The sequence below is a fragment of the Temnothorax americanus genome, unplaced genomic scaffold (genome assembly GCF_048541705.1).
Source record: "Temnothorax americanus isolate GAGA-0224 unplaced genomic scaffold, ASM4854170v1 Scaffold170, whole genome shotgun sequence".
In the NCBI taxonomy this organism is placed as follows: Eukaryota; Metazoa; Arthropoda; class Insecta; order Hymenoptera; family Formicidae; genus Temnothorax; species Temnothorax americanus.
In genome coordinates, this window is record NW_027509308.1 from 104,404 (window position 1) to 119,236 (window position 14,833).

Consider the following 14,833-nt stretch of genomic DNA (forward strand, 5'->3'; position numbering starts at 1 on the left):
AAATAATGTTATTACAAAAAAAACAGATATAAAACTTAATTTATAACCACGGATTAAATACACATATATACATATATGTATTTAATGAAATAATAATATATATATTTCTTCTACATTTTTTACACAATTTAAAATAGAAAAAGTTGTTTGATTTTGCCAAGGGAAACATTCTATAGGAATGTCGTACTTAAAAGTACAATTTTGTGCAAAATTATATACAGCTGTTTAAAAAAACAACGTTTTAAAGAACTGTCATTCAAAACCCGTTTTTATCTTGAAAAACTAACATGAAATACGTACATTACGTCCGTATACATTCAACGTACGTTGAATACCTCGTCAAATAATAATTTATTTTCCTCTTTACCAATGACTATTTTAAACATTTTGTACAATATATTGTAATACAGGCCGTAGAGCTGTGTTCCGAAATTGACTGCCAGTGCTGAAAATCTGTAATACATGTGACGTGACCTATAGATTTTTAGTACTGGCAGTTTCACGGCAGAACACGACCAAGAGTGACATAATTTATATTATATTATTTATTATATTTCTTTATTTGACAAATATACATAAAATATATAAATGTAACGTCCAAACATACGTACACACCACCGTAAGAATGTTATATATTAGTACATTATTTCCGAAAAAGTTAGACAAATTTTGGCACCAGTTTCCAGTAAATCGGTCCATTAATAATGAGTAGTTCGTCAGTAGGTAAGTCAGACAGACAGACAGACTTATAATATTTTAGAACCGATATCCCAAAAAATCGGTAATGATGCGGTTCTCAAAATATGTCTACGGTCTAAGTTAGAGTATCATAAAATAGTATACCAAATTAGGTTGATTTAATTTCAAAACTGTAGATTTGCATAGCGGACAAACACATATACATTCATTTATATAAAGATAGAGATAAAAATATGATTTTATTACAATTATATGTATTTCTTGTGCTAATAATATAATAATTTTTAACAATATAATCGCTTATTCCATTGTTATTAGTAAGCTCAATTTTTTTAAATGTCTGGATGCAAATTTAGTTAGCTTCGGTCACTGCTTTTTCTATATACGTCCCAAAATCTTGTGACAACATGTGTAGATTTCATACCGGCAATTAACATGGATTTGAATCCTTTAATAGGTCCCTTGATTTGCATTAAAATTTGTAGAAACGACATCCATCCAGATTTGTACATTGAATGCATTATAATCCATCTCCTATATAGTTCCTAATAGTTTTTTTCGTTTTTTTTGTTGCTTGCTTATTTATTTTCATACAAATAAAATGAATTATGTTATACATCATTCATTATTTATATTACAAGGAAAAAAATTATTAGAAGTGCAAAAAATGCAGTAACTCTTTACATACATTATAATTATAGTTATGCAGAAAATATGAATGAAAACATAGATGAATTTGGTGTTTGTGCTAATATATTTAGAAATCTACAATAAACTTGAATGATTTATTGTCAAAATGATTTTATATACAATTTATATACAATGATATATACAGTCGAAGTAATTATATATTTTCAACACTAAACTCCTTATCATTATTATCAATTGTTAGTATAAAGTAAATAATGCTATAAGTATATTTGTCATTTTCTCTGTGATTTAAATATGAGGTAACCTGAAAATAATATCTATTTTATATATTATAAGTAAATATGAGTTATAAATAAAAATGATAAAATTATAAAATAAAATAATAGAAAAGCAGAGTAAACATCAATAAGATATTAAATATTATACTAAAATAAAGTCGGTATTATATTGGATAAGACTGTATGCTCTATGCATTAGAAGGTGGCCAGAGAGGTGCAGTACCTATCTCAACATACATGCAAGACATAAATGAAAACCTAGATGAATTTTGTGTTTTGCTGATGTATTTAGAAAATCCACAATAAACTAGAATGATTTATCAAAATGATTTTATATCAGCGGTGCACATGTACTTTTGTTGTTAAAATTTTGCAGCAATTATTGAGAGCCTGATGTATTTAAAAATTAGATGGATAATAATGTTAATTAAACACTCCGTTTTTTGTTCTTTTTTTTAATGTTATAAAACTTTATTTCATATTATACGAAAATATTTCACAATAAATTTTATTTCTGTAATATATTATATGTAAGTTATATCACATATATGTCATATATATATATATGACATATATGTCATATATATATACACATACTTATTGCAAAGTGTTCTCGTAATAATATGTTTAATTCTCATTTATTTAACATTTCTGATATTGTAGTATTTGAAAGAGTGACTATATAGAAACTATAGCAAGTAAAAAAGTCATTATTTTATTTTTCTTCTCATTTTTTTCAATACAGAACTGCCTAATTGCGTAGTTTTGCAATAAAATTATTTTAAACATTATTTGACGAAAAATTGTCGCAAATACTTGCATGATTGTATATATATATATACACATACATACTTATTGCAAAGTGTTCTCATAATAATATGTATAATTATGACATATGTGATATTATATATATAACTTACATATAATATTACAGAAATAAAACTTATTGTAAAATAATTTTGTATAATGTTAAAATAAAGTTTTATAACATAAAAAAAAGGAGTGTTTATCAACATTATTATCCATCTAATTTTTTAATACATCAGAATCTCAATTATTGCTGCAAAATTTTAACAACAAAAGTACGTGTGCACCGCTGATATAAAAACATTTTGATGAATCATTCTAGTTTATTGTAAATTTTCTAAATACATCAGCAAAACACAAAATTTATCTAAAGCGGGTGCTTGTTGGCCTTGGTACGTTACTGCCTTCTGCTACGGACGGCCAGAAAGCATTTTTCAGGCCGTATTGCTAAAGCGGAGAGCACGCGGCAACGCCGCACAGACGCGGCAACGCCGCAGTCTTAGCATATGTCTTTCTATCGTGCGTCCGCGTGAGCAGTTCAATGGTGTGTGTGCGTATTCACACATAAAACCAGAAGTTATAGCGTTTTTTCTTGGCTGCACTATCGCCCTGCACTGCCCTGCACTACCCAATAGCGTTGCATTAATGTTGCACTAGTGTTGCACTAGTGGGCAATAGTGCAGCCAAGAAAAAACGCTATTAGTTTCTCGACATTGGCGACACTGAAACGAAGTTTCGTATTGTCACCGCGCGAGGTCTCCAACATCAATTCGGAGTTCGGCCGTGACTCCTGTCGACCCTTAAGAGAGAAATACAGCAGGACTCAGCGTACCTTGACACTGAATAGGATCTAGTACAACCGGGATGAAATGCCTTTCTGCACTCTTTGCACTCAATCAACCTATTAGCAATTGATTTCCTGCACTTATAACACGTAGGCTGCATGTGTAGTTATACAATGACCACAACGCAAGAATTACACGCAAGTTCGTCAAGAACGCAAGTGACGACGCCTAGGTTGAACCGTAGAGCGACCGTTCCAGACGCAGGTCAGCCAACACCCAGAACGCAACAGGCCCCAGCAGATCGTCATGCGCACCTCGAGAGTAAAGTGCAGAAGGGGGCAGAACAGATAGCAGGCTCATGCGCAGTAAGATTCAATGATCCTCGAGAATGATTCTCAGAAATTTGGTTAGAATAATGAGAAACACTCGTCACACAGTTTCCAGGAATTGAGAGACAGTGGCAGAGAAAATGATAATAGCTCGTGACGAGCTATATAAGAACATGCTCACACCTGCAACAAAATAGCCCGAAGGCAACTCACGGCAGAAAAATATCCGGTCAAAGCAGGAGCAATAAGACAGACGTGCACGCTGTACTCACCAGAGAGAGAGAGAGAGAGAGAGAGAGAGAGAGAGAGAGAGAGAGAGAGAGAGAGAGAGAGAGAGAATGAATGAATGAATGACCTTTATTAGCTTTCTCAGCTATTTTTACATACTACATATTTATACATACAACAGAACGTACTCTTTTAGCACACGTTTGAACATTTTTAGTTCTTTGCATCTTTTAATTTCGGCTGGCAGTGCGTTATACATTTTTACTCCTTCATAGAAAATACTTTTTTGCGCATTTCTCGTCCTACGAAACACTATTGCTATATCGCCGGTTTGTCTGGTTTGCCTATCAGTGTTCTTTCCCACTAATTCTAGACGGTTTTTTAATTGTTCCGGTAGCATGTTGTTCACCGCTTTAAAGATAAATGTACACACATTATAATATAGCCTCTGTCTTATGGACATAAACTGCAGCGCTTGCAGCATATGCTCCACTTTGGTATATCTATTGCATTGCAGTATGACTCTCATAGCTCGATTTTGCGCTTTTTGCAGCCTGGTTAACTCCGTTTCACTCATGTCAATTAATAACGTTGCACAATACTCAAAATGAGGAGCTATGATTGTCTTATATATCGTGCATCTGGTATAAGCCGATATATAACTACCTATTCTATTAAGAAAACTCGTTTTTTTTCCTATTTTCTTTAGCATATAATCACAGTGATCTCTAAATCTAAGCCTATCGTCAATCATTATACCTAGGTATTTCATCATTTCGACACGCTCTATCTCAGTTCCATCTAAGCATGTCAACATAATATTACCTCTTAGCTTTTTTCTTACACTTCTAATTATCATATAATTTCGTTTTCCCTGCATTCATTTTTAACTGAGTTATATGCTAAGCACGTTGACGCTGCTCGCGCTCGCGCGCGTCGGCGCTCTCGCGATCTCTCTCGCTCTCGCATCGTCTCTCTATCTCTCTCTCTTCTCTCTCTCTCTCTCTACTATAACAAACATCGAATTCATTTTTTTTTCTAGTTCTGCCCTACTTTCTCCCTCCTACATATATTAAAGTATCATCGGCAAACATTTTTTATCTTACACTCTTCTGGACAGACTTTGATTATATCATTTATGTAAAGTATAAATAACAAAGGTCCCAATACAGATCCCTGTGGAACTCCATATTCCGTTGCCATTAATTTTGACCATTTATTATTAAATCTCACCTTCTGAGTTCTATTGGTTAGATATGAATTAAACCATTCAAGAACCTTACCTCTGATTCCATATTGATATAATTTTCCTAGTAATCTTTCCCTATCTACTGTTTCAAACGCTCGCTTCAGATCCATGAAAATTACCCCCACCATTCTCCCTTCACTAACTATCAGTTTCCATTCGTCTATAACAGTTTGTATCGCTGTTTCACATGAATAGTGTTTTCTAAAGCCCGATTGATGTTCAGTTATAATACTATTATTTTCTAAATATAATTCAATTTGCTCTTTTACTACTAATTCTAGCACTTTCTCAAATATAGGTAACACATTAATAGGCCTAAATTCACTCGCCTTCTTGGCTTTATCTACTTTTGGAATCGGTATTATTGTAGACGTTTTCCAACTTTCTGGACAGCAACCATCTCTCAGAGAGTTATTTATTATATCAACAAATTCCTCTTTTATTACGCAAAACGTTGCTTTTAATATATCGCTAGTTATTCCCTCTTCCGTACCTTTCTTTTGTGGCAGTCCCTTAACAATTTTCTCTAGCTGTTCTATCGTGATATTCTCAAAATTTTCCATAGTTTCCATATTTTCTATAGCATAAATAATTCTTTTACCTGCGCCTGTAGGCTTATCCTCGATTATAGATTTTATTATACTATTAATACTCTGTATATAATATAAGTTAAATTTATCCGCTATATTGCACCTTGTTGTACTATAATCTATGTTATCTAATATTTCAAAATCTATATCTTCTATTTCTTTTGCATATACTGGCTCGCCTCTAATAATTTCTTTTAAAGTTTTCCACATAGTCGTAGGATTTTCCTTATTAAAATCTATCATATTTTCATAATATTCTTTCTTTTCCATCCTAATTAATTTTACTACTGCATTTCTATTAACTTTAAATTGCAACCAGCTTTGTTCTGTATTGGCATACATTGCTTGCCTAAATGCCTCATCCCTCCTATCCGCAGCTTCTTTTATTTCATCTGAGAACCATTTTTTCCTTTCCCACACTTTCGGAATTCTAGATTTTCTTTTCGGTGCCATTATATCTAACGCGTCTACTATACTATTGACAAATTTTTCTGCTTTCTCACTCACACCCATACATACACACTGCCAACCCTGACTTTCCTGTAATTTATTTTTTACTAACATAACAAATTCTTCTTCATCAAACTCTTTGTAATTCCTAGCGCTAAATTCTCTATATTTACTTTCACTTTTATTCACACTCAACTCAACTTCCAGCCACGCATGGTCCGTAATTTTAGGTTCATGAATTACTTGCACTGTTTTATTATTATTAGCAAAGATTAGATCTATAATTGTTTGACTGTCTTTCGTGATTCTCGTCGGTTCATTTACATACTGCTTCATACCCAGACTTAACATTGTCGTTTGCAGTTTCTTCGCATAAAACGAGTCCGTCCTAAGATCTATATTAAAATCTCCTATTACCATGCATTCTCCCTTTATTATTAACTCCTCTACTATATCCTCGAAAAATCTTATAAAATCCCCGTGCGATGCGCTAGGTGAGTGATATATTACCACTATCACTCCTTTATATAATTTATCTTTTACTTCTACCGCGACACACCAACAATTCGATTCTAATTTTCTTACTAACACTGTCTCATAAACAATATCATTCCTTACATATAGAACAACGCCTCCTGTATTTCTATTCTCAGCATTACATCTAGTTATACTATAACCAGAAACGTTCACTTCACTGTCTTCAATATTCTCGGTCAATCTGGTCTCCGAAAATGCTAAGAACGCAGGATATATTTTCTTCATAATCCGATGTTGAATCTCATCCTTATGCGCTGTCAAGCTCTGCGCATTTGTATACAGTAAAATTTCTTCTTTCTTCTGTCGTTGCTATTCCTCTTCCCAGCCTGCTCTCCTCTTCTCTTCCTGTAACGCCCTTATAAAGGTCGGACATTCCCGGCTAATAGCTTCATGGTCGTCATTTATCTTCAAATTGTATGTTCGATTTTTGAACATACAGTTCACACACTTTTTCTCCGTCGCTGTACAAACACGCGAGTTATGATTCCCCGCGCATTTGTAGCATGTTTCTTGAAACATCTTGAAACATCTTTTGACACTGATGTGATCAAATGCAGGACACTTTTTCCATCCTACATTTAGTTTTGCTTTCTGCAATATCATCTCATGTGTTTCTTCATCTACTTCCACTATTATTGATCCTTCTTCATTTCCTTTTCTTTGATCATTCTTTACTTTGACCATTCTCTTCACAATTCGCATATTTACTGTATCTATTTTATTTTGCTTCTTTATCGTACTTATAAGTTTATTATCATCTAAGTTCATCTCTTCTATATTTATATTAATAACTTTCACCTTTGGTTTTGACTTAGATGACTCCGTTACTTTATAATTCTCTCCCAGTTTAGCCTGAACTGTCTCTTTCAGCTTTTTTACCTCCTCTCCAGTTTCACATCCCATGATTACTACTCCTTTGCTTCCTTTTTTTAATTTTGTTATTCCCATTGCCATATTCTTTATATCTACCTTTTCCTTAATCACTTTTTTCGTGTCTTCACTCTCCTGTTGCACTTTCGGCTTAACAATTATAATACTTTCTTTCTTCTTTTCTTTAACCGCTTCACTGTAGCTTCTTTGCGTTCCTGCCTTCGATCCATACTCTATTCCCTGTATTATTTTCTTCAAGTTTTCCAGCTCTTGTTTAACATTACTTAATTCTTCATGAACTACCTCCTTAATCATTATTTTAATTTCATTTTTACGCAGCGTTTCATCTTTTATTTCTTTGACAGTTCTTATAATCCAGTCTACTTTTATATCCATGCTTGATCCTTTACTTCCACTGCTCGATGTTGTGAACGCTCCTGTAGATCCTGTAGATCCTGTAGATCCTGTAGATCCTGTAGATGATGTCCTGTCTCTCCCTGCCGCCGGCACCTTCTCACTATCAATTACGAATTCCTCAAATGGGCCTTTACACGGCACGTACTCTTGGTTTCTATCGATAATTTTATGCTTATTTACACATCCCGGATGGTAAAAAAGCTTTGGGCAAATTTTACATTCAATGGCTCTGCTCTTAATCGCCTTCTTACATGCCGAGCATCGATACTCGGCGTATTCCTCGTTCATTCTGCTAATATCGGCAGAGACAGTTAATTGACTCGTCACTATAACACGTCACTTTCACACGTCAGCGTTTTGTGTTCGTCGCCGATGTCTACCTGTCGTACGAGGCTTCGATGACCTCTGTACGAAATGCAGTTCTCGTGTCTATGTATCAACATATTCCGGCTAGATAACACTTATGGCTACCCCCGGTCTATGAAGATATTCGTTACACAACTTTTTAACACTCTCCCTCACTTCTAAACCACCCAAAAATTAACACTTTTACGGAGCGATGTTTCACACGTCTGCTTCTGCTGATTGATTGATTGATTGATGGTCTTTATTATGCCATAGTCTATGACTTTAGGCAAAATGGCAATTACAAAGAAGAAAAGAAGTATATATGTAAAATAGAGTTAGCGAGTAGACAATTAATAGTAACAATTAACAATAAAAACAAAATTAGATCTATAAAAACAGTATTACAACAGCAGATGCACGCAAAGCTGAGGGTGATGCGCAGACTGTAAGCAACGGAAAGCAAACTACAAAGCAAAGTCGCTAGAATGGTTGGAAAGAAAAAGTAGATAAAATAATTGATAATAACTAATATGTAATGTTAACTTGACTAATTATAACTAATATGTAATATGTAATATGTTGACACTCTTAATGAAGCGATGAATGATCAGAGAGGCTCACAATGGGATCGTGAACAGAGCTAAGCTCACGCGAGAAAAGATGATCGTGTAACTTACGCTTGAAAATGGCGATGGTCGATGACGAAGTGACATCAATAGGAAGCGAGTTCCACAAGTAGATACCCGCGAGGTGAAAGGACCTGCGATACGCCTCAGTACGGTGGTTAGGAATGTGAAAAGAATGAGGTAGCGCAAGACGTGACGAACGTCTGACGGAGGGATCAAGGCTAGTAAAAATATCCGAGAGAAAGCTAGGAAACATGCCGTGAGTAATCTTAAACATCTTAATACCAAGAAACTACAGACGTCGGTTTTTAACCGACAGCCAGCCGAGACGATGACGGTGGGGTGTGATAAGTGCGTCACGACTAATGTTGAAGATGAAGCAAATAGCACCGTTTATAAGCCTCTGAAGCTTGGTGTTGAGCTCGTCTGACACATCGTTGTAAACGAGTGAGCAGTAATCCAAGAGGGGCCAAATCAAGGTGGTAATAAGTTTGACACGCAGATTGTGTGATAGTGAGTTTTTGTGGAACTTCAATTTATACAGCGTGAAGTGCACCCTCTTGGATATGTGCAAGACGTGGCTTCTCCATGAAAGATCAGAGCTCATGATGACTCCGAGGTTTCGCGCCTCTCTAACAAATGGAATGGAGGTGCCATTTACAGAAATGAGAGGAAGATCATTTATGCTTAAATGCTGAACTTGGTGCCTGCTTCCCAGAATTAGGACCTTTGATTTGCCAAGATTGAGAGTCAGCCCGTTAGCCGCAGCAAACTCAGAGATGACACCTACATCGTGAGCCACGAGCTGCAGAGCAGTGTTGAGATGGCTAAGAAGGCATCTGCGATAGATCTGAGTGTCGTCAGCGAATATGATGCGCTCAGTGAATCTTAGAAGGGCGCCAATGTCGTTGATAAATAAGGAAAACAGAAGAGGACCCAAAACGGATCCTTGAGGAACACCAGAAGTGACCGAGAGCCAATCGGAGAGCTCACCATCCAAGTCAACAACAGCTTGGGAGCGACCTGTAAGGTAAGAAAAGATTAGTTTAAGAGCAAGATTGGAGAAACCTAATTTTCTAAGCTTGGTCAACAAAAGGAGATGACAGACAGTGTCGAAGGCCTTGCTGAAGTCAAAGAGGACAAGGATCAGGACTTCACCCACATCAACACCGCATTTAATGTCGTGAAACAGTCGCAATAGAGCGGACTGAGTGGAGAAACCTCTGCGGTACCCCGACTGCCGATTGTCGAGAAGATGGTGAGAGTTGATAAAATCAGTGATTTGGCTGTGCAAAACTCTTTCGAATAACTTGGAGAGCTCGCACAGATTGGCAATGGGCCTTGTTTCAGATGGAGAAGATGGTGATTTAACTTTGGACAATGGGCGTAATATGGCTCGCTTCCACAATGATGGAAAGTAGCCTAAATTAAGACAACTATTGAAGAAAGATGTAATAAGATTACCGATGGAAGGCAAAGCCAAGGTGATAGGGTACAGTGGCAAGTGATCACAACCAGAGGCAAGAGAAGCGGAGGATGAAGAGGCCATTAAGGAGCGTAGGTTGTCATAAGATGTAGGAGAAAAACTAAAAGTTGGCTCGACAGGTGGAATAGATGAAATTATTTCGGAGAACTGAGATTGAGAACAGGGAGGAAAGCAGTTGGAAATGGAGGCATAATGAGCATTTAGAAGATCGTGTGAGAAGAGGTTAAGCGGTGAGGAAAGAGGTGAGTCGATAAGACCAAGATTGGCAAGTTCACGCCACAGTCTGGATGGATCCGAGATTGTACTCAATCTCTCCAAGTTGAATTTCTCCCTGGCTCGTCTCAAGTCAACCGTGAGATCGTTCCTGAATAGTTTGTAGATTTTAAAGTCGAGAATATTGCCGGATCTACGGGCAAAATTGTAGAGTCGATTGCGATGTCGAATTCTAGCAGAGAGATCATCAGTGAGCCAAGGCGCAGAGGGGCGAGTTACGCGAAAAGTGCGACTAGGCGCGTGTATGTCCAAGCAGTCAGTAAAATTTTTGGTGATTGTGTTCAGAATGATATCAAGATCAGGCTCGCCAAGGTTTGTGTGACCAAAGTCCTCAGGAAAGGATGAAGACAATGCGGAGATGAGGGATTGCAAGAATTTTTGCTCATCAAACCTTTTGAAGCTGCGTCGGACCAAGGTGCGAGAATTGAGAGACGGAACCTGAAAAGAGTAAGATAACTCAATGAGATCGTGGCCATTGATGAAGGGAGCATGAGACTTACGAAACGATGAGACTTTACTCAAGCTGTCAACTATAAAGACGTCTAACCATGAGTTGGATGAACGAGTGTGGAAAGTCGCTTGGGAATCGACTATGTTAAGCGATAACTGTGAAGCCATGTCCCTGAGGTAATTAGATTCGTATGAAGTAACAAGGAGGTTACAATTAAGGTCACCTGTAATGATAATATTTCTGTAGTTATGCATGAATGTGGTGAGAGTGTCAACATATTTGCTAAAATTCTTTCCTCTAGGTCTACGATACATCGATGAGAATAGGAGAGGCTCGCATGCATCACCACGAATATCGAGAACGAGAAATTCGGGCTCGTTCAAGAAAGCGGGCGGCGACGACGCCAAAACCCGCGCACGCAGCGAGTCGTGGATATAGCATGCAACACCCCCTCCCTCCCTGCCCTCCCTATCAGCACGTAACAAGTAATATCCCGGGATACGAACTAAATCGTCGGAGATATGCGAGTGAAGCCAGGTCTCGGAGATTGAGATAACGTGAAAAAAGTTAGACATAAAAAAGACCTGGATTGACTCAAGATGGGCAGAAAGGGAGCAGGCGTTAAAACAAGCAATCCTGAGGCGACCCGACGAAGCAGGAGGAGCGACATCTGCTGTAGCCGGTCACTGAAGCTTAGCCAGATCAGCCTCAGAGGCAATAGAAATCGGGGGCAGACCCTGGTCCTTCCTGCTGAGAGAGAGAGAGAGAGAGAGAGAGAGAGAGAGAGAGATTGATTTATTTATTTATTTATTTTATGCCATAGTCACAGACTTTAGGCAATTAATGAATAACAAGAGTAAATGTACACGAAAAACAAAATAAACATTAAATTTTGAAATAAAAATGATGATATAAACAAAACTATACTACAATATAATTAGATAATTTCGGCGGATGTGCGCTAAGTACGTGAGCTCGCAGAACAAATAAAGTGATAAGCTGACACTCACTGAGATAGACCACGTTCAAGCGAGAAAAGATGGTGATGAAGCTTTCTTTTAAAAACGGCGACAGACGTTGCTGACACTACGTCGGTAGGGAGCGAGTTTCACATGTAAACTCCGGCAAGATGGAAGGATTTATGATATGCCTCGGTTCTGTGAATGGGAACATAGAAAGAATGCGGTTGCGCCAGACGTGATGATCGTCTAGCTGAAGGATCAGGGTCGATAAAAATTTCCGAGATGTAGCCTGGAGACATGTTATGAGAAACTTTAAACATTTCAATGCACAGAAAGTAGAGGCGTCGATACTTGACAGTCAGCCAACCCAACCGATTGCGATAGGGCGTAATATGTTCATCGCGTCTAAGGTTAAAAATAAAACGAATCGCACAATTTGAAAGTCTCTGAAGCTTAGTGTTAAGCTCGTCAGACACATCATGGTACACAAGAGAGCAGTAGTCCAACAAGGGCCAGATCAAAGTGGTCACGAGTTTTACACGCAGATCAAGAGATAAGGAATTTTTGTGAAACTTTAGCTTATGAAGCGTAAAATGTACTCTCTTGGAGATATGTGAGACATGACTTTCCCAAGATAGATCGGTGCGCATAAAGACCCCAAGATTTCTCGCTTCAGTAACGAATGGGATGGAGATGCCGTTAACTGAAATGAGAGGTAAGTCACTGAGGTTGAGATGTCTTACATGACTCCTACTCCCAAAAATCATGACTTTGGATTTTTTAAGATTGAGAGTAAGTCTATTGCACGCAGCGAACTCCGATAAGACGACGACGTCATGAGCAACGAGCTGCAAAGCAACGTTTAGTTGGTTAAGCAGACTCCTTCGATAAATCTGAGTGTCGTCTGCAAATATGATACGCTCGGTGAACCTGAGGAAAGCGCCTATGTCGTTGATGAATAGTGAGAAAAGGAGAGGGCCCAAGACGGATCCTTGCGGAACGCCAGAAGTGACAGATAGCCAGTCGGAGAACACACCATCAAGGTCAACGACTGCCTGAGAACGACCCGAGAGATAAGAGAACATTAACTTAAGGGCAGAATCAGAAAACCCTAATCGTTTGAGCTTGGTCAGCAGCAGAGGATGACAGACTGTGTCGAAGGCCTTGCTGAAATCGAAAAGGACGAGGATTAAAACTTCACCTGCATCAACGCCAAGTTTAATATCATGGGATAAGCGCAATAGGGCAGATTGGGTGGAATAACCCTTGCGGTATCCAGATTGACGAGTGTCGAGAATATGATGAGTTTCAATAAAATCGGTGATCTGGCTATGTAGAATCTTCTCGAACAGCTTGGAGAGCTCGCACAGATTGGCTATTGGCCTCGTGTCTAAAGGGGAAGCAGGAGATTTAACCTTAGACAGCGGGCGAAGTATGGCTCGCTTCCACAATGAAGGAAAGTAACTAAGTTTCAGACAACTGTTGAAAAATGAGGTTAAGAGATTACCGATACGAGGTAGGGCCAATGCAATTGTATGAAGTGATAGTTGATCATGATACGAGGCAAGAGAAACAGAAGAAGAGGGAATAAAAGAGCGCAGATCGTCAAAGGTTATTTGAGAAAAATTGAAAAATGGTACGTCAGGCACTATGGATGAGATGATGTCAGAAAATTGAGATTGGGAACATGAAGGAAAGCGATTGGAGATGGAAGCATAGTAAGCATTCAGAATATCACGAGAAAAGAAGTTAAGTGGAGAGGATAATGGCGACTGGATAAGGCCAAGGTTAGCAAGCTCACGCCATAACTTAGATGGTTCAGAAATAGCGCACAATCTTGCCATATTGAAGTGCTCCCTGGCTCGTCTCAAATCTTCTGTGAGACTGTTCCTGTTCTGCTTGTAAATTTGAAAATCAAGAACACTGCCAGATCTTCGAGCAACATTGTATAGACGGTTGCGAAGCCGAATTCTGCGAGAGAGAACGTCAGTAAGCCAAGGCGCTGACGGACGAGTTACACGAAAGGTGCGAATAGGCGCGTGCCTGTCCAAACTAGAGGTAAAGAGAGAGAGAGAGAGAGAGAGAGAGAGAGAGAGAGAGAGAGAGAGAGAGAGAGAGAGAGAGATGGGGAGGAGGTAACTCAAATTGAAAAAAGGTGAAGCAGTTATTTACGGAAGGATTGAAAGTGGAGGTGAAAGTGAGAGAGGTGAACGTGATAGGACAGAGAGGAGAATGGTTAATTTTGCTGGTAAGAATGGGAAGCGAGGAGGATAAGTGGAAGGTACTTGAAGCAAGAAGAAAAGAAGGAAGTAGAATGAAGGACGAGGACAAGTTGATTGAGAAAAGAATAAAAGAAAGAAAAGAGATGGGGAAAAAAGAGAGGAGGAAATTAGGAGGAAAGGGAGGTCGGCAGAGGAGGAAATTACGAAGTAGATGGAGGAAAATCTCCTAATGAGTTCAGACGAAGACGAAGAGGACAAAAGGGGGGACCAGAGGGAAGGCACTGGAAGAGGTAGGGAGGGTGTTAGTATTGTTGTAAGGTCACACAAAGGCCAGGCGTAGTATATAAGCTAATATGTAAAGGGTTGGGCACGTCCCTACAAAATGCCACGTGCGTATATGTGATGTATTGTGTAAAAAAAAGAGTAGTGGGAGGATGTAAAGGTTTTTTGTAAAGGTTTGGGTACGTTTCTCAAAAACGCTCTTTAAGGCCCCTTTGGGGCGAATAAAGTATCTTTTGTAACCGTAATTACTGAATTTATTACATATTATAAGATAATATATATAAGATATGTTA

General features: G+C 38.0%; 1 protein-coding gene across 1 annotated transcript; it reads right to left on the minus strand.

Moving 5' to 3' along the window:
• Positions 1 to 6,912: 6,912 nt before the first annotated feature.
• Positions 6,913 to 8,487, minus strand: LOC143895977 (uncharacterized). The gene has a single exon (XM_077403515.1). The coding sequence runs from the start codon at positions 8,176 to 8,178 to the stop codon at positions 6,913 to 6,915; it is 1,266 nt and encodes a 421-aa protein (XP_077259641.1). The 5' UTR covers positions 8,179 to 8,487.
• Between the last annotated feature and the right edge of the window lie 6,346 nt (positions 8,488 to 14,833).

Bases quoted from the DNA above. Each gene is read 5' to 3' on its own strand.
- LOC143895977 (XM_077403515.1), bottom strand. From the start codon at position 8,178: ATGAACGAGGAATACGCCGAGTATCGATGCTCGGCATGTAAGAAGGCG.